The sequence below is a fragment of the Lontra canadensis genome, unplaced genomic scaffold (assembly GCF_010015895.1).
Source record: "Lontra canadensis isolate GAN:19392208 unplaced genomic scaffold, GSC_riverotter_1.0 scaffold99, whole genome shotgun sequence".
NCBI lineage: Eukaryota > Metazoa > Chordata > Mammalia > Carnivora > Mustelidae > Lontra > Lontra canadensis.
Genome location: NW_022631093.1, coordinates 2,263,171 through 2,281,840, shown reverse-complemented (window position 1 = coordinate 2,281,840; position 18,670 = coordinate 2,263,171). Strand labels below are relative to the sequence as shown.

The 18,670-nt window shown below is 43.6% G+C and overlaps 1 protein-coding gene and 1 pseudogene across 1 annotated transcript; both read right to left on the bottom strand.

Moving 5' to 3' along the window:
- Window positions 1-5,656: 5,656 nt before the first annotated feature.
- LOC116855184 lies at window positions 5,657-6,774 on the bottom strand (annotated as a pseudogene).
- Window positions 6,775-6,872: 98 nt separating this feature from the next.
- On the bottom strand, window positions 6,873-14,681 carry IL4 (interleukin 4). Its single transcript, XM_032837646.1, has 4 exons — window positions 14,512-14,681; window positions 14,192-14,239; window positions 9,210-9,332; window positions 6,873-6,965 (listed from the first exon to the last, which is right to left on the bottom strand). Exons 1-4 carry the CDS (start codon window positions 14,644-14,646, stop codon window positions 6,873-6,875), a joined length of 399 nt encoding a protein of 132 aa, XP_032693537.1. The 5' UTR covers window positions 14,647-14,681.
- Window positions 14,682-18,670: the final 3,989 nt, after the last annotated feature.

Here is an 18,670-nt window from a genome sequence, read left to right as displayed (position 1 = left end):
TGCCTGAGTAGCTCATTCATTTAAGCGTCCCACTCTTGATTTTCGCTCAGGTCATGATCTCAAGGTCATGTGATGGAGCCCTGTGTTGGGCTCTCTGCTGGGCATGGAGCTTGCTTAAAATTCTCTTTCCTTCTCCTTCTGCCCCCCACCCACACTGTATTCTTTCTCTCTTAAAAAACAGCAACTTATTTTACCAAAAATATTTTTATCCAAATTTTGTTATCCTTTTCACTTAATATTTGAGAACAGAAACTTAGAGGCGTGTATATAAAATATATCTGACTAAAAGGTAAAAGGAGACATTTCTTAGTGCTAAGGTACCGTGATCTCTTCCAGAAATTTTGAATGAGCTTAATCTGCAAAACAAAACATTGCTTGAATTGTTGTTAATTATGTATTCTTATAACAGATGTTTATTAATTAGCAGGCTCCGTCCTGGGTGGCCTTAAGAGAGTCACGGCAGACACTGAGAAGTTTTGATTTGTCAGCAAGTCTCAGAGGACTTAAATGTGCTTTTTGCATAGGAGACTCCTCTGGCCCTTTTGGGGCTTGCTCTCTTCCTCTTCCCAACTGCTAACTTAGGTCACACTCCTACAGTGTGTGGAACATGAAAACGAGATGAAAGGCCTGCCATGGCCTAAGCAAGAGAATAAATAGTGCCGCCTTCGCATCCTCTGCCCATCCTCCCCAGCCGAGTGTTGGAGCTCCGACACTTTCACCAAGCCATACCACTAAGGTGCGCCCGCAGGAAACCCGTGTGGTCAGGATGCTGCTGAGGACACTGTCTGTCCCAAGGAAGACCCTGGAGAAATCTCTCTTAAAAAACCAAGTACAAGGACAAAACAAAGCAAAAAACTTAGCTGAGGACCAGCCTAGGGGACCACAGTTAGCCAGGGCTTGCCAGAACTGTCCTGAAGCCACAGCCTAAACTTAAAGTGTGTTGGAGGAGCCTCTAAACACATTTGTTACAACAGTAGCTGCATGTCTCACTCTTAGGCTGTTTCATTTGCAAAGCAAATCAGGTCTTCAGTCCTCCTTCAGAAGTTGAACAAATGTGTGGGAAAATGATTATGAAGAGGCTACTTCAAAAAGAACCTGTTTCCTCTCAGCATTTATCTTGGGCTTCCTGTGACCCAATCTTCAAGTTACTTTTATCAACGTTATCAGAACATCACTTTGTCTTACCCAAACACGTTTATGGCTCTGACTAAAGAATATGACAGATCACACATTCTTCCACACCTGCTCCCCTCCCCCACTCCTTTTCAGAGGGCTGGGGAAATTTTAGTTTTTAATCAAAGGCTTTATTTCTCCAGTGGTACAAAGGAATTTAACTGGGACTTTACAACTGCATAAAATACTTCTCGGAGTTGATGCTAATTTTAGTGAGAGGATATTGCCCAACCCAACCTAAAAGTACCAGAGTCATTACAGAAATATTATGTTGGCCTTGATTTCTACTCCATCACGAATTGTGCCACTCCGTCACTGGAGTCTTCTGTGTTCACTGTGTGCCTACGCGGTACTAGGTGCCCACACGGTACTGGGTAGAAGGTTTCTGCAATGCTCACAGCCTCCCTCAGGAGGGAGAAGTGACCCTGGAAATGAGAATGCCAACACAGCACATTGAGAGCTGTTGTTCAGGTGTGGGAATGGTGAGCGGCCAGACCCAGTGTTCTTCCCAAGCAGCTAAGATGGTATCTTACACATATCTACCTGATCACAAGGTCAGAAGAGGCTTCTTCCCAGGGGATGTGCTTTTGGAGATGTTGCAACAAATTGGGTAAAGCATGCTGAGCAGCAGGAGTAACATGAATTTGGCTTCCTGGGGGCATAGGTAGGATGTTGGACATAGGGCAGAAGGCCATCGGGACAGATGAGCCTGAAAAGGAAAGTGATAGGCCAGGACCCTACTGTGAAAGAGTTTTCTGTAGGGAATGGAAAGCCACAGAGGGATTTGAAGTGGGTCCCTCACATCATTTGTGTTGTAGAGAAATAGCCCCAGTGCCATCTTCTCAGCTGGCTCCCTCGCTATCTTTACTCAGATTGCCTAGCAGGTACCCAGGTATGCCTCCAGCCCACAAAACATCATGTGTTAGGTTTATCACTGGCCAGTAAGAAATAGGGAACAGAGGGTTGAGTGCCTAAAGTGCAGCTAGGAGAAGCTAACTGGAAGACTGGTTGAGAAGCCCTGCACTGTGGAGAGCTGAGGAGAAAATGAGTATTCGGGGCAAACCCAGTTCAGAAAATGCTGGGCATGACAGCGAACTAGGGTTTAGTTCTCCACCTGGAAGCGGAACTCCAGCTGGAGCTGATGAATTGAACTCAGGAATCCGTTCCAGGAGCAGAGAAGGTATGTGCCTTGCTCTCCATGGAAGCTGGTAGGAACTGAGGGGCTTGCCTTGTGTGCTGTTAGGCCGGATGTACTGTGCTATGTGAGAAAGGTGCTCACTGCCCTCTGCCCTGAAGTTCCCCATTCTCAGATGATTTGGGCACCCTGAGAGGCTCACCAAGATAACATGTGGGGGAGGGTCACTGGTGTGGACCAACCAGGAGCAACAAGAGTCGTACCCCCCCGCATGCATTCCCAACTGTGGTCCAAGAATGCTCAATAAAAGACTTTCAACCATAGATTTGAGTGAAACATGTTTTCTTCATTTATTCAGTAAGTGTTTTTTTAGCTACTAATGCCAGAGATACAATACATTCATCGGCAAAAGGTGTAGATGGCTGATGGCAGGGAGGGAGTGGTTCAGACGTTGTTGTGTGTCACTAGGCCAGGAAGAGACATGTCTATCCCCTTCCCCCTGAAACATTGGCTGCTGCCCAGTTTCCTAAATGAATGTGCTTAAATGACGATTGTCTCAGTTTTCACTTAATCCCCGTTTCTTTACTTATTCTTTTTATGTGTGTCTTCGGTTCATGTACTCTCGCTCTCTGGGTGCGCTCAGGGGCTTATTATTGGGTGTTTCCATACAGAGCCCAGAACCACCCGTCCGGAAGTAAATAGAACTGTTAGTTGCATCTTAACCATCGAAACTAAGCTTATGACAGACCTGCCTGGAGCCCGCCTGTCCTTCCGATGGCCCTTTGTAAATCTTCCTTCCCAACAATCTTTCCTCTTACCATCCTGGCCTAGTACACAAATATAACCCACAACTCATATCCTGTAGCAGACTACAGCTCACATTAGCCATTGTATGCAAATGAGTATCAATCAAAGAAGAAAGGAAACTAAAGTACTCAGCTTGGCCTTAGAAGGCTCCATGACTCTCTTAGTTACTTGCTGCCCTTGGCATGCTGGTATTTTATGTGGGCAGGGTGAAACTGGCTGTGGTCAGGGTGAGAATTTAAGCTTTTGATTTGTTCCCTTATTTTGAAAGGGTTAAAAAGATGTTACATGTTTTGGTATAATTTTAGTACTAGTATTAATTTTTGTCACATACGTGTAAGTGAGGATGAAACGCGAGCGCTCATTCACTGTTACTAGATCCATATTCTTGCAGAGAGCATGTCTTCAAAAGGCAAGTTTCAACAACTTGCCACTGTGTGTTTACCCTCTTTTTTTTTTTTTTTAAAGATTTTATTTATTTGACAGAGAGAGATTACAAGTAGACAGAGAGGCAGGCAGAGGGGTGGGGGAAGCAGGCTCCCTGCAGAGCAGGGAGCCTGATGTGGGGCTCAATTCCAGGACCCTGAGATCATGACCTGAGCCGAAGGCAGAGGCTTAACCCACTGAGCCACCCAGGTGCCCCTTGTGTTTACCCTCTTAATTAAAAAAAATAACAGCTTTATTAAGTTATGTACTGTAAGTATACTCATATACTATCAGATTCATCTTTCTCAAATATACAACTCTGGATTTTCATATATCCACAGAGTTACACAGCTCTCACCACTATCTATGATGAGAACATTTTCTTCTCCCAAAAGAAGCCCTGTGTCCATTAGGAGTCGCTCCCTATTCCTCCATCCCCCCCAAGCCCCTGGCAACCAGTATTCTACTTTTTACCTCTATTGTTTTTTCTACAAATTTTTATTTAAATTCCAGTTAACATATAGTGTAATATTGGTTCCAGACATACAGTTTAGTGATTCATCACTTAAAATGTGCAGTTCTTATCACAACAACTGCCTTCCTTTTTTTTTTTTTTTAATTTATTTGACAGAGATCACAAGTAGGCAGAGAGGCAGGCAGAGAGAGAGGAGGAAGCAGGCTCCCCACTGAGCAGAGAGCCCGATGCGGGGCTTGATCCCAAGACCCTGAGATCATGACCTGAGCCGAGGGCAGAGACTTAACCCTCTGAGCCACCCAGGCGCCCCAACAAGTGCCTTCCTTAATGCCCATCACCCTTCTGGTCCACTCCCCACTCCCAGCCCCTCCATCAACCCTCAGGTTGTTCTCTGTAGTTAAGAGTCTCTTACGGGTTGCTTCTCTCTTTTTTTCCCTCCCCATGTTCATCTGTTTTGCTGAAAATGGCAAGATTCCATTCTTTTTGATGGCTGAGTAATATTCCATTATGTATCATTTGTGTGTGTGTGTGTGTGTGTGTTTGTGTGTGTGTGTATAAAATCTTTCACAGCCTAGTGTTTGTAAGACTCATCCGTATTATAGTGTGTATCGGTACTTCATTTCTTTTTACTGCCAAGTAGTATTTTGTTGCATAGGAATACCACACTTTGTTTATTCTTTGATCAGTTGATTGTCTTTTGGGTTGTTTCTACTCTTTTGCTATTATGGATAATGTTGTGATGAACATCGGTATAGAGTATTTTGTGCGGATATAAGTTTTCAGTTTTCTTGGGTAGATACCTAGGATTAAATTTGCTAGGTCGTATAGTAACTCTGTTTAACCTTTTGAGAAACTGTCATACTGTTTTCTGAAGGGGCTGCACCATTTCCCTATCACACCAGCAATATATGAGGGGTCCAACTTTTCTACATCTTCGCCAATATTTGTTAACATCTGTCTTTTTAAGTTTAGTTCTTTAATTTTTAAAAACATTTTCTCATTTATGCACATGGTCACAGACTTAACATGGAAAGCCAACAGTCTTCTGTCTTGCTTTCACCAATCCTTATTCCAAGTCTTATTCTCAAACCACCTTCCCTTTTTTGTTTGTAGTTTTTATGGTGGCTACTAGCCTAATTCCAAAGCTAAGATTTCTCAATTCACTTACTATGGGTTTCTCCCCCCCCCCAACACTTGTCGTCATGAAAACTTAAAAACGTGCATAAAAGCAGGGTAGTACAATTAGCTCCCATGTACCCATCCCCAGCTACCACAGCCATCATCTAATGACCACTCTTTCCAACTAGTTTTTGATTTTCCAACGTTAGATATTATGTGTTTAAATTTACCTATTGAAAAGTGAGGGTTTATCTCATTTATCCTACCCCTTCCAAATTTTTTATACTAAATTATTTTTAGGCCTTGTATTACCTGTGGATTTTTGAATACTTAAATCACTTGTTCCTACTCCATCACCCTTAGACAGTGTTGTTCAACTAATCCCTTCCCCAAGTGAGCTGGGGGTATTAGTGCCCTAACTTTCTTTTCTTCTGCTTTTACCTGTCAACCTTTTTCAGCTGTACTTTTTTTTTTTTTTTATAGAGCCTTTTGATTTTTTTATTACTCAAAAATCTTTATTTTTTTTATTTAGCTTTCTGACTCTGTGCTTGTGCTTTCAACACTTTGACAACGATTTTCTGTCCCTCGATAATTAAAGCACGCTTGATCCTGTCATGAACACATTTAGCACACATGGAACCACCATAGGCCCTGCTGACATGTTTTTTCGTTTTTTTGTTTGTTTGTTTTAAAGATTTTATTTATTTATTTGACAGACGGAGATCACAGGTAGGCAGAGAGGCAGGCAGAGAGAGAGAGAAAGGGAAGCAGGCTCCCCACTGAGCAGAGAGCCCAATGTGGGGCCTCGATCCCAAGACCTTGGGATCATGACCTGAGCCAAAGGCAGAGGCTTTAACCCACTGAGCCACCCAGGTGCCCCTGTTTTTTCGCTTTATACAATCTCATAAGGACTTTAAGTTCTCTCTGCTTGAACTCCTCAAAGTCAGTCTGGGCCCACACCACATGCAGATTTGGTGCTTTCCCAACTTTCTTGTTCTAAAGGTAAACAATTCTATTACCAGAGGTTTGGGACAGCCCAGTTTTGGTAGAGACTGTATTGTAGGACAACCTACGATGACCTGTCAAACGCTGGACCGTTGTGAATGCCTACAGATGCTGTCCCCGGAAGAGGCAGCTGGACCTTCTATAGGATCAGGTTGATAGCATTCACAGTCTTCTATAATTACAGCAGGTTGTCTGTGCTTTGTCTACTTGTTGGTTCTAAGACTTGAAAATCAAGGGAATTTACATTATCAGGACTTTAAATCTTGTTCAGTGCAGAGCCGTGTAGTGTGCTGGAGTTCCATTCCCCACTGCACAGACTCAGTGTGACAGCTATGGGCCAGTGGGGGAGGATTGTTCTAGGCATCTAGTTAACAGCTTTTTTTTATTCAGCATTAGTGGGTAGTTAGTGGTACTCATGGACCCAGTGTGCATGCTCTCCTATCATGTATGTCCTGTGTGACCTCATATTCTCTAATCATTTTGTGCATTACATCCCCATCTGGAAGGGGAACTCCTTGAGAGGGGAACAGTCTTTCTTCTTTTACTTCTATACCAATTTTAGTCTCCTAGTAAATTAAATTGGTTTCCCCAAAAGTTGTCCAGTAAATAGAGCCGATGCCGTTGAAGTGACATCCATGCTGTTAGATTCTGCATATACTTTATTTTATAATTTATAAATATATAAATATTTTAAAAATAAAGCTATTAAAAACTCATAAATTAAAATATTCAGCTTCAGTGCCTGTAGTATTTCTGTTGCATGATCACTTTTAGCCTTTCCAAGAAGTCTTTCAGTGTACTCTTCTTGACTTCATTCACCGAACAGGTCTGCAAAGGAAACATTTCATTAGCTTTTATTGCTAAGTCACTGAGTCTGTCTTTCATGCCTGTCCACTTGAGTCAGGTCCTCTCTGACACTTGCCACCCAGACAGTTCGTTCAAACAAGCAGGGCCTCCGGTCTAGTCTGATTGGGAGTCTGTCTCTGCAATGAGGCCAGCACAGTTTGCTCGTCTTCTATGCATGCTAATAAACCCCTAGAAATGGTCACTAACTGTGTACCTTTGGGGGTGCCGCAGACTGGAGAGGTGTGCCATAGCTAGCTTCTGCCTAGGGATCTAACATGAGGGGGAGGCTCAGACCTGCCTACTGCCATACTAGGCCTTCTGCGTGGCCACCTGGACTGCGGAGAGAGAGATTCATTCCATTAGCCCTCCTGCCCATAAAGAGCAGTCCTCCAGCTTGACAGCACCTTGGGTAAAAAGGATTCCAGCTACCTACCCCAGGTCACTGCTTTAGTCTGGACCTCAGCTCTGTCAGTTTATTAATTACATTGCTTAGGATGAACTACTTCATTTATAAAAGCTTCACTTTCTTCTCTTGGTAAATGGGGACAATTGTGCCTACTTTATAGGATAAGTAAAAGAATTAAACAGAACAAGTGCAGTGTCAGATCCCTATTCCTTTACCTTCCCTTAGAAATCGGGTGACAGGCTCAGCAAGGGGATGAATTTTCCCAGTTCTTCCACTTGGCACTAGATAACATCCATTCTGGGCTCTTCTTCTTTCCTACACTATCAATTGTTCCCTCCCTACTGGACCATTCCCCGGTGTATTAACATGCTGGATACATGCCCCACCTCAAAAGAACTTCCTTATTCACTCCTGTTCTTCATCTCTTATTCTGTTTCTCTGCAGTCTAATAGCAAAACACCTCAAAAGAGTTTTCTGTACTCACTGCCCCTTTCTTTTCACTCCCCACTGGTATTCTCTGTGGAACCTGTTCCAGTCAGGCTATCATTCCAGATCCTGTGGCCATTCTCATCTTCATCTGATCTGACCTTCCGATACCTGTGACACACTGGATCTCTCCTTACTAAGAGCTTCTTCACTTGCTATCTGGGGCACTACATACCCTTCGGTTTCCTCCTACCTCACTGGCTACTTCTCAGTCTCTTTTACTGGACCTCTTCTTCCTAACCCCTGTGAGAGTGCTTCTGGGCTCAGTCCTCAGTCCTTGAATTGCTCTATGTCATTCAGATCTAGGACTTTAAATAACGTCTTTCTGAGGACTCTTCATTTTATATCACAAGTTCTGACCTCTCCCCAAAGGCTCAGACTTTTCCTACAATCTCAGCATCTCCCCTTGGCTATCCAAGAGGTACCTCAAACTTAGCATTGATAAATTGAACTCCTGATCTTGTGCTCAACCTCCAGCTCTGCTTTGCACCCAGTTTTCTAGGCACCAACCATCTCCCAAAAGACTCGGGCTAGGAACCGAGAGGCCACCTTTTACTCATTCCCTCACCCCTCACAGTGGGTCTTCTGGCTCTATGTATAGTTACATCCCAAATCTAATATTTATTGCTCCCAGTCTGTTGAAATCACTATTACCTCCAACCTGGATTACTGTGATGGCCTCCCAGTAGGGTAGTTTGCTTCTGTGCTTAGCCCTAGTCAATTTGTTTACCACACAGCAGCCAGAGTGATCATTTTAAATTACATAAATCAGACTGTAGTCTCTGTTCTGCTCAAACCCTGTGGGTGAATCCTGCCACACTTAGGGTAAAAACCAGAGACCATGTGTGATCTACTAAAATCCTGTTTGTTCAGTCTGATACAGCCACCCTGGCTTTCCTACTGATCTTTGAACATGTGAACTTCATTTCTACCTCAGGGCCTTCACGCAGCAATTTCCTCTGCCTGGAATGTTCTTTTCCCAGTTAGTCATGTAGCCTGCTCCTTCACTTAATTCAAATATTTGCTCAGATAATGTCACCAACTGTCAGCCCTCTCCCTCATGACCCCTATATTCTTTATTCCTTTATTTTTCTTCATAGCACTTATCACTACTGGACATAATACTACATGTTTGTTTGCTTTTCTAACTCCCCCACTAGAACATTCTGTGAGAGCAGGCTCTGTATCCCTAGTGTCTAGAACAGCACCTTGCACTCATTGTCAAGGCAACAAGTGGGTTAATTAATCAAGGGCATTAAGACTCTTAAGGAGGACCGGTTAGAAGTTAGGCTGCTGTCTGTCAAGAGCCAAGTGGTTGGCATGATTGAGCTTACCGTGTTTGCCATGTTCCTGAGGTTCCTGTGAAGTCCTCTGAGCAATCTGTTGGAGCAATTGTGTGTAGAGAGCTGATGAAGCACAGTTGCAGCTCTGCAGAAGATTTCCTTCTCACTTGTGTTCTAGAAAGAGAAATGCCACAGTTAGCTATATGCCAGCTCTATCTGGAACATGACTGTTTTCCCTGTGATTGCTTCTTTTCAGGAGGGCAAGTAGAGAAAGTGAGTTTTCTCACTGTGGACCAGGTATTCAGATATTCCCTTCATGTGAATGAAGGCTGCTGGCCTCAGTAAACCACCCCTTCCCATTACCTACAAATGCAGCAAACTTCTCTTTTCCCTTAGATGGTTATGCTGAAAGGCTACCTAAGTAAAGGCACTCAGCTTAGTAAATGACAGAGTGGGGGGTTTAAGTCCAGAACCATCCGTCTCTGCCCATGATCTAGGTCTGTTTCTCTCTACCAGGCAAGCCTATATTAGCTTGCCATCAGATTGTGCTCTGTCTCATTGCTGTAAGGTTTTAAAGTCCAGGTTTCCATGGAAATCCTATATGCTTATTGAATAAATGAGTGCCCATCCTGTGGCCTGGATGTTGGTGCTTTGAGGCGTGCTCTCCATTTAGCCTACCCCATGGTGGGAGATGGCAGCGTGTGCAAAGCTCAGAGTCCATGTAAGGAGAGGAGACATCTGCCCATAGAGCTGGAGAGGTGTGCCAAGATTAGGGCTAGGTGCAAGATCAGAGGAAACTTCTGGGAAAGGGTGCGATTGAGCTGGACTATGGACACAGCTTCTGGAAGAGGCCTTTGGCCTAGGAAGTGCAATGGAAGAACCTCTATGGAATGGTGGCAGCCCAGATATGTGTTTGGCCACATGGCTCTTCCTCTCTTAGAAGAGGGAATGTACAGGTGGGAAAACAGCTCTTTTGGGAACCTGGGAGAGGTATTATGACTCAGTCTGAATCAGGCCTGGTGTGTCCTCTCACTTTGCACTGAAGAACAAAGTCATGGAGTGTGGAGAGTGATCTTAGCTTGAGCCTGATCCAGCTCAGATCAAGCTGTCTCCAGCCTCTGTGAGGACATGCTTTAGTCCCTTGCCACCCAAAGTGTGGTCCAGGAAGCAGCAGCACGGACATCACCTGGGAGCTTGTTAGAAATGCAGAATCACATGCCTGCCCCCAGACCCCCTGAGTCACAATGTACATTAACATAAACCAACAGGGGATTTAGATGAGAAGTACTGTCGGGGCAATTTTTAAAGTTCTGGCATATTTTTTTTCTGATTATTGAAGTAATATATGTTTACTGCAAAGATAATATGTATTCAGCAAAAATGCATGCTCTCAATCCCAACAGCCAGAGATAAATGTTGATATCTTGATAAATATCTTCCCATTTAAAAAATACTTCTTTAAAAAAATGAGGACCAACTGTTGATATGTTTTTTTAGCCTTTTAACACAATACATAGTACAAGCGTTAAGTCATTGAGTAGTATATAAGAACACGGGATTGAGAGCTGCATGGGAGCCCACGCGGCATATTTGTACCACAATTGGGTAGTAAAGTAAAGTGGCAGTGAGTCATTTGTGTAAATCTTTGTGTTCATCTCTAATTTCTTTAGGCTAAATTCTAGAAGTGCATTTTATATTTTAGGGGTTTTTCCAGGAAGATCTAGACCTAGACTGAGGTACTAGAACCCTAGGCTACAAAAACTTCCCTGTTCCCTTGTGGGCCTTGGCAAGGCCTTTGGAAGGACATGCACTTAATGAACCAGCTAAGAGCTCTCCTGGGCTCTGATTGTAGTTGGAAGTTTAAGAGCAACACCAGTGTCTTGGCTGTGAGAGTCAAGAAACTCCCATCAGTCTCCATATCTTTGGAGCTTAATGGGTGAGTAGAGGTGGTGAAGCCAAGCGGGAAGGCAGACACTAGCTGGCTGTGCACATCTAGGCAGGTAACTGTGCTGCTGGAGAGAGAACAATGAGGTTCAAGAAGACCAAAAATAGCCCCTTTGCTTATTTTTTCATCAAAATCTCATGCGACTTTTCTGAAACTTTGGCTTGGAGCCTAGAAATTAAACTGCCTCAGTTTTGAGTATATGGCCTTATAATACAGGAAAACACCCTCTAGACAGATTCTTCTAAGGTGTTTCTAAAGGCAATTAGGATAAAATAGGAATTGAAAAGAGTTTGAATCAAATGGAAAAAAACTTTAAAAGAACGAACTCTCCAGGCAGTTTTTGTGAAGAATTTAAAGTTTTAGTTCCATTGGAATTGCAGCTACAGGGTCCTGCACCGTACCGATGGCTGCCAGTCTGCTTGTCCAGCTTTCACTGCGCGAGGGTGTCCTTGCTCGGGCGCACACTCTGATGGCCTAGGGGACCTTGCAGTTAAGGGTTGCTGGGGAAAAGGGACTGAAAAGGGGAACTTAGGCTTATGCTAGAAAGAAGCCCATTTATCAAGGTAACATCGGCAAAGGGTAGAACAGCATCTAGGGCTTCTCCTGTGGCAGAGACGCTGTTAGATTTCTAACATGGTTCTTGACTAGCTTCACTTAGGGCCATAAACATCTAGTCCTCACCATCTTGTACTCATTATCCCCACCTCAGCCCAAATTTAGTGAGCTAGTGCTATACATGAGAAAGTCTTTTACTTCTACTTAGGAAAAAAAAAAAAAAAAAGAATTTGAGGGTTGGCAAAGAACTCTGAGGGATCATGATTCGAGCTCTCTTTCGAAAGGTAGAAATACCTCCCACTAATGGTCCACCTAAGAAATCCGTCATGGACCAGCCAGCTTGCTTGTTTTCCACTTTGCTCTTTCTCAGACCACCTTAGTTTCAGAGATACTGGGCAAGCATTGCCTGTGAAGTCCAGGACTCAGATCCTCACTGTCTCCAGCAACTGCCAAGAACAGGATCCCACCTGACTTGGAGGTAATAGAATTCTTGATCCCCGCAAAGAAAGAAAATTGATACATTGGATTTTGGAAAGGTGTCCTTCTTTGGGAACACAAGGAAGTAACTTTTCCTGCCACATAACCTCCTTGGTGGGTTTTGAAAATAACAGCCTTTCCTTTTTCTGTAACAACTGTAATATTCCTTATACTGTAATATCTTCCTTTATTCTGTAATATCTTGGAGGGAAGGAAAGAATGGAAGGAGATTGGTAATTCAGGAGGAATAGAAGCAGTTTGAGGAAGGCCAGTGAGACAGGAGGAAAGAAGGACTGCGAGGACTTGCTTCAGCAGATGCCTACCCATGCAGTGAGAGCCGATGTGATAACTGATGAAGAGGATGGCCATGAACAACAGAAAGGGGGTGCGGCCTGGCCTGCACCTTGGTGAGGATGAGTCTTCTAGAATTGGCCCAGACTGGAGTCACAGAGAGTTGGATCCTTTCTAGCCACCGGTCCCTTCTTAGAATTACTGCTCCTCTATAACCAGTTTTTGCCTTTAACCAAGAGTTATATCATTTTACAGTAACACTTTCCACTAACTCAAGAACTGGATTCCAACAACTTTAAAAATCACTTTCATATCTTCATATTTGGAAACTGAGGCACAAGGAGATACGGAGACTGGCCAAAGGCCACATAGCTAGTTAATGGCATAACTGTGGCTAAAGCCACAAACTATGTCACTTCAAGACACTTGGCACTTTGGGGCCCAGCCTTTGGCTTTGATAGAGCCCTCTCAGCAGCATGGTGCCATCTGGAGAAGCCAGGGCACAGCCCAGTGGACTCCTGGCTGTTTGCTATGTATATAAAATGTTAATAGATTATATTTATATATTATATAATTCTATGTGTATATATAATCTCCAAATCCTTCCAGCCTCCTGATGGACAGAGTCTGAAACAGGATGAGATTCTAAAGGATAAAATTATATAATATGTATTATTAAAGAATATGGTACATTATGTATTAATATTACATAATATATATGATTGTATTATGATATTACATAGTATTATCTATAGGATTCCTGGACTCATCTTTAATGAGATGGTCCAGACAAAGCCCAAGGAACAGTTTTCCTCACAAAGTAGGACGGATGTGTTCTGTGGTCCCGGTGCTGGCATGTGGCTGTGCTAACCTGCGCAGCTGCCCCCCGGCCACCCTGTCCCTGCTGTCCGCGTGGAAAGCAGGCGGTTAGAAGACCACTGGCAAATTGAAGCTTTGGGTTTTTCATTCTCAGTCTTGTGTTTCCATGAAAACAGGAACTGATGTGCACAAACCTATTGACATGGCTGTAGTCATATGTTTGTCAGAGAAAATGCACTATCAGCTGTCAAATCTGTCTCCTCCCACTAAAGATAGAGGGGCGGGGGTGAGACGGTGCAAGAGGAGGAAAGGCGAGATGCCCAAGCAGCCAGGGCCAGGGATGTGTGGGACCCCACATGGTAGGGCAGTTCCGGACCAAGCTGGAAAGGGCTTGGCAGGACATTGCAGCCGAGGGTCTCTGGAGAGCCGCCCCCCAAGCTAGTGGGTTGTTAGGTGACCAGGCTGCGGAAAAGGAGGGGCTCTGGCGATACCTTCTCTGTTGCCATAGGAAGTCTCTTAGACAAAATGAAAGCTCCCTCGACCTGTAATCTCCATATCTCTTTTTGTGACACCATTTGGTTTTTCAGAAATGTGCGGGCCAGAAAAACTTTCCTTCAACAAGCATTTATTGAGCACCTCCTGTATTCCAGGTACTAGGCTGGGATATAGGAGGAAAAGAGGACCTGTTCCTTGACCAGGATTTGAATTAGGATCACAAAAATCCAAGCTTTCCATTACATATCTTCTAAATCAAGTGAAACCAGAAACACTAAAACATGCTTGGGAGTAAAGATCAGAATTCTCATTCTTAAAAACATCTAACACCCTGTAGTTAGTTTGGGTCTGTTCACTTTCTGTTAAAAAAGTTTCTTGTTTGAACACCTGTGGATGGCTTTCCTCTCCCAAGCCACTCACATGCCAAAGCAGACCCCGGAACAGCTCTTACCTTTGGGGCAGTGAAGACTTCGGTGACGGTCAGCTCCATGCAAGAGTCCTGGCCCAGAACGAGAGGGCAAGAGACAGAGTCACTTCCAACTGTGTAGGGACATCCTGGCCGGGCGGCCCTCCTTCCTCGAACCAAGCCAACTTACTACCATCCCTCAGGACAAAAAAGCTCCTGCAGAGAAATCTCCACTCTGCTCCCTGGCTGTCACCAACCACCAACCACCAACTTCTCTGGACACTGTGGTGCTCTTCTCATAGTCTAAGAAGTACCCACGGCATCTCCAGAACATCTGGAGAGATGGTGCCTGATAGCTTACTCACGTTTCTCGCTGTGAGGATGTTCAACGTTTTGATGATCTCCTTAATGGCAATACTGAAGTTATGTCCGTGGATGAAAGTGCTGGTTAGTGCTAGTAAGCAGACCAGAGTTGGAATCAGTTGGGAGGTGAGACCCATTAATAGATCTCTGTTTGCAATGACAATATGAGACAAATCAGTTTACTAGGAGAGGCTCACAATGCAATTCTGACAAAGATATCTCTATATATAGATTTAAAATTGCTGAAACTGAGGGAAAATGAGGGAAATTGGAAATTTTCGTTACACCAGGTTGTCAGTCATTTGGGGCCAATCAGCACCTCTCTTCCAGGAGAAAAAATACCTCACAGAAACAGGTAAAATGTTCCTGTGAAATCATACCAATAGGAAAATGAAACCTTTTTTTTTAAATTAACTACAAAGTATCAGCATAGGAAATTACACCATAATTTGTTCTTTAGATTAATCTTATCAGCTTGGGGTTGCTGCTGGCTTTTTGTTTGCATAGAAGGAAGAGGCCACAGGTGTCCGAATTTGTTTTAGTGCAGTCCTCCTGGGGAAAGATAGAGTAATAACAAGAAAGTTTGACTTGAATAGTGTTTCAGCTTGGCTTCTTCCAAGTATGGGTGGCATCTTGGAAACTCTCCTCTTGTGGAAAAGCTGACCTGGGGTTCTTTCTCTAGGTAGAAGGAGAGTAATTGGCACAGACTCTCTCCTATCCCAGCACTCAGGCATGCCATTACTTCAGGTTTAGGACTTTGGCAAAAGACTGATGCCATCACGCGGGACTTAGTCGGGGTCACTTCGGACCCACAGGTCCTTAGCAACGCAGGGGCCCTCGGCAAAGCCTGTCTATCTCAATGTGTCAGGAATGACCACTTTGTAAATGGAATTTAAATCCATCCTCAGCTAATTGGAAAAAGAACCATAATCTTCCTGGTTTACAAATTGGTTGTCTTTGTCAGCGGCCCACAACCAGCCCTGCTGCCTTAGTCTAATTCCTGTGGCCCCTGCTGCTCTCTCAGGTGGAGCAGGATTCCTGTGGCCCAGCAGCACTCAGCTTTTTTCCTCTCTATCCCGTCCACTCTCTTCCCCTGCTTTCTGACCTCCTCTCCCTACTGATTTCCTCAGGTCACATAGAAAAGATTACTGCTAAGTGGTTCCTGAACTTTGGATCTTTTACAGTGCCTTGCGCTCTGTGAAGGACAGGATCCAGGTAAGTGTATGAGGAAGGCCCTGTGACTATATTTTGGATCCTTCTGCTGGACTGTGGCTCGAGTTTGCCAAACTCAGTGCAATGACTTCTAACGCTGACTATTCGGAATTGGGTTATATTTAAGGTTAAGTGCATGACCTCCACGAGACGGCCCTCACTTAGGACATGCGCTGCAAATTTCAAGGGTTCCCAGTCTGACCTCACTTTTGGCCTGTTGGCTACAAATTCTAAAGTTTATCCTACTTTTTCAGGTTCTGTAATTCGCTGGAGTGACCCACAGAACTCAGGAAACCACTAGACATAGGGTTAAAGCTGTGTTACAACAAAAAGATACCAGTACCACCAAGGCAACAGAACAGACAGAGGGTGAGGGCTAGGAGGGTCCCAAACATGAAGCTTCCTCTGTTTTCTCCCCATCGAGTCAGAATGTGCCACCTCCCTGGCACCTGATGGGTGATGACTCTCAGAGGACTCCCAAGCAGGGCAGCTCACCTGAACTTGGATGTCCAGAGTTTCACCGGTGTGTTGTCCTGTAGGTGTGATTGACTGGGTTACTGGCCCTGCAGGTGACAACACTGTGGACTACTGGTGATGCTGGTCCCCACCCTGAGTTGCCTAATTAACATAAACTCTCAGGGCCGGACACTCTTATGACTTGGGAAGTCCCAAGGATTTTGGGCTCCTTCCCAGGAACTGGTAACAAAGGCCAACCAAATTCTTTATTCTAGGGGTTTAGAAGAGCTGGGACAAAGGCCAGATCTCTCTGGGTAAGTTTTTTGTTTTGTTTTGTTTTGAGAGAACATGTGGTGGAGGGAGGGGTACAGAGACAGGGAGAGAGAGAATCTTAAGTGTACTCCTTACTCAGTGCAGAGCCCAACGTGGGGCTCTATCTCACAACCCTGGAATCAAGAGTTGGACACTTAATCAACTGAGCCACCCAGGTGCCAATAAGTTCTCTCTCTCTCTCTCTCTCTCTCTTTTTTTTTTTTTTTTTTTTTTAGATTTTTAATTTACTTGTTTGAGATAGGGAGAAAGAGAGAGATCATGAGCAGGGGAGAGATGCAGAGGGAAAGGGAGAAGCAGACTCACCGAGCCGGGAGCCCAACCTGAGCCGAAGGCAGATGTTTTACCAACTGAGCCACCCAGGCACCCCAGTGTTTTGTTTTGTTTTCTTTTTAATTTGTGAATAGGTATTTCTTTTTTTCTCAGTTTTATTGAGATATTATTGACATATAACACTTATGGGTCTAAGGTGTACAGCATAACGATTTAACTTACATATATCGTGAAATGTTTACTGTATAGTAAGTTTAGTTAACATCCATCATCTCATTTATATACAACTAAAAAAAGGAAAATGTTTTTTCTTTGATGAGAAGTCTTAGGATTTACTCTAACAATTTTCAAATATGCCATACAGCAGTGTTAATTACAGATGTTGTACATTACATCCCCTGTACTTATTCATCTTATAACTGGAAGTTTGTACCTCTCGACCACTGTCGTCCCATTCCCCCTTCCTCTACCCCCTGTGGTGACCACAAATCTCATCTCTTTTTCTATGAATTTGGTTTTGTGTGTGTGTTTTAGATTCCACATATAAATAAGATCAGACAGTATGGTCTTTCTCTAACATTTTACTTAGCATAATGCCTTCAGGATTTATTCCTGTTGTTTCACATGGCAGGATTTCCTTCTTTTTATGGCCAAATGATATTTCTCTGGGTGTGTGCATGTGTGTGTGTGTCTGTGTGTATATATATATATACACACACACATATATATATGAGATATACAAATCACAAATTGTCTATTCATTCATCCATCAGTGGACACTTAGGATATTTCCATGTCTTGATGTATTATAAATAAGCTTGCTATGAACATAGGAGTTCATACCTATCTTCAATGGAATGTTTTCATTTCCTTTGGATGTATTTCCAGAAATAGAATTATTGTATCATGTGGCATTTGTATTTGTATTTTTAATTTTTTGAGGATTTTTCATATTGTCTTCCACAGTGGCTGCACCAGTTTGCATCCCCACCAACAGTAAAAAAGGGTTCCTTTTTCTCCAGGTCTTCATCAACACTTGTTGTTTCTTGCATTTTTGATAATAATCATCTAAGAGGGGTGAAGTGATACCTAATTGTGGTTTCAATTTGCATTTCCCTGATGATTAGTGATGATGAACATCTTTTCATGTGTCTGTTGGCCATTCACGTATCTTTGGAAAAATAGCCGTTTGGCTCCTTTGCTCATTTTTTACTTGGGTTATTTTTTTCTTTGCCAGGGTAAGTGAGGTCTTCACTACAGAGATGGGGAGACAGAGTTCCTTCCAGGATAGGTGGAGACTTCAACTTCACATTAACTATTATTTGGAGTAAATAGTGCATACTCTGTTTTTGAGGGAAGGTCCAAGTTCTTGAGGAATTTAAAACCTTGAAGTGTAGGAGCACCTGGGTGGCTCAGTGGGTTAAGCCTCTTCCTTTGGCTCAGGTCATGATCTCAGGGTCCTGGGATCAAGCCACGCATTGGGCTCTCTGCTCAGCAGGGAGCCTGTTTCCCCCTCTCTCTCTGCCTACTTTTGATCTCTGTCTGTCAAATAAATAAATAAATAAATAAATAAATAAATATTTAAAAAGAAAACCTTGAAGTGCACACATCCCAGAGGGAAGTCCAGGGTGCAGAGCACATTTCTCAGAGCTTTGGGGCTGAGGGAGAGCTGGAGACGAGGGGAGGTCAGCAGGATTCAAAGCTGTCCATGTATTCAGTAGTTGTTTTTCTGAGTGCATGTCTTCGCTGAGGGCTACACCCCAGGTTTAATGTTGTGGGGGCAGAGATGTAAATCAGAAGAGTGTGTAATACAAAAGGAAGTAGCTCAAAAGCAGAATAAATCTTCTTTGTTTTGTTTTGTTTCAGTGGTTGGATAAGGGCAGGGAAAGA

Coding starts and splice junctions, on each gene's coding strand:
- IL4 (XM_032837646.1), bottom strand. CDS start 14,646: ATGGGTCTCACCTCCCAACTGATTCCAACTCTGGTCTGCTTACTAGCA. Junction 14,240..14,511: donor ACATCCTCACAGCGAGAAAC/GTGAGTAAGCTA, acceptor GTTCTGGGCCAG/GACTCTTGCATGGAGCTGAC. Junction 9,333..14,191: donor AAGTCTTCACTGCCCCAAAG/GTAAGAGCTGTT, acceptor TTCTCTTTCTAG/AACACAAGTGAGAAGGAAAT.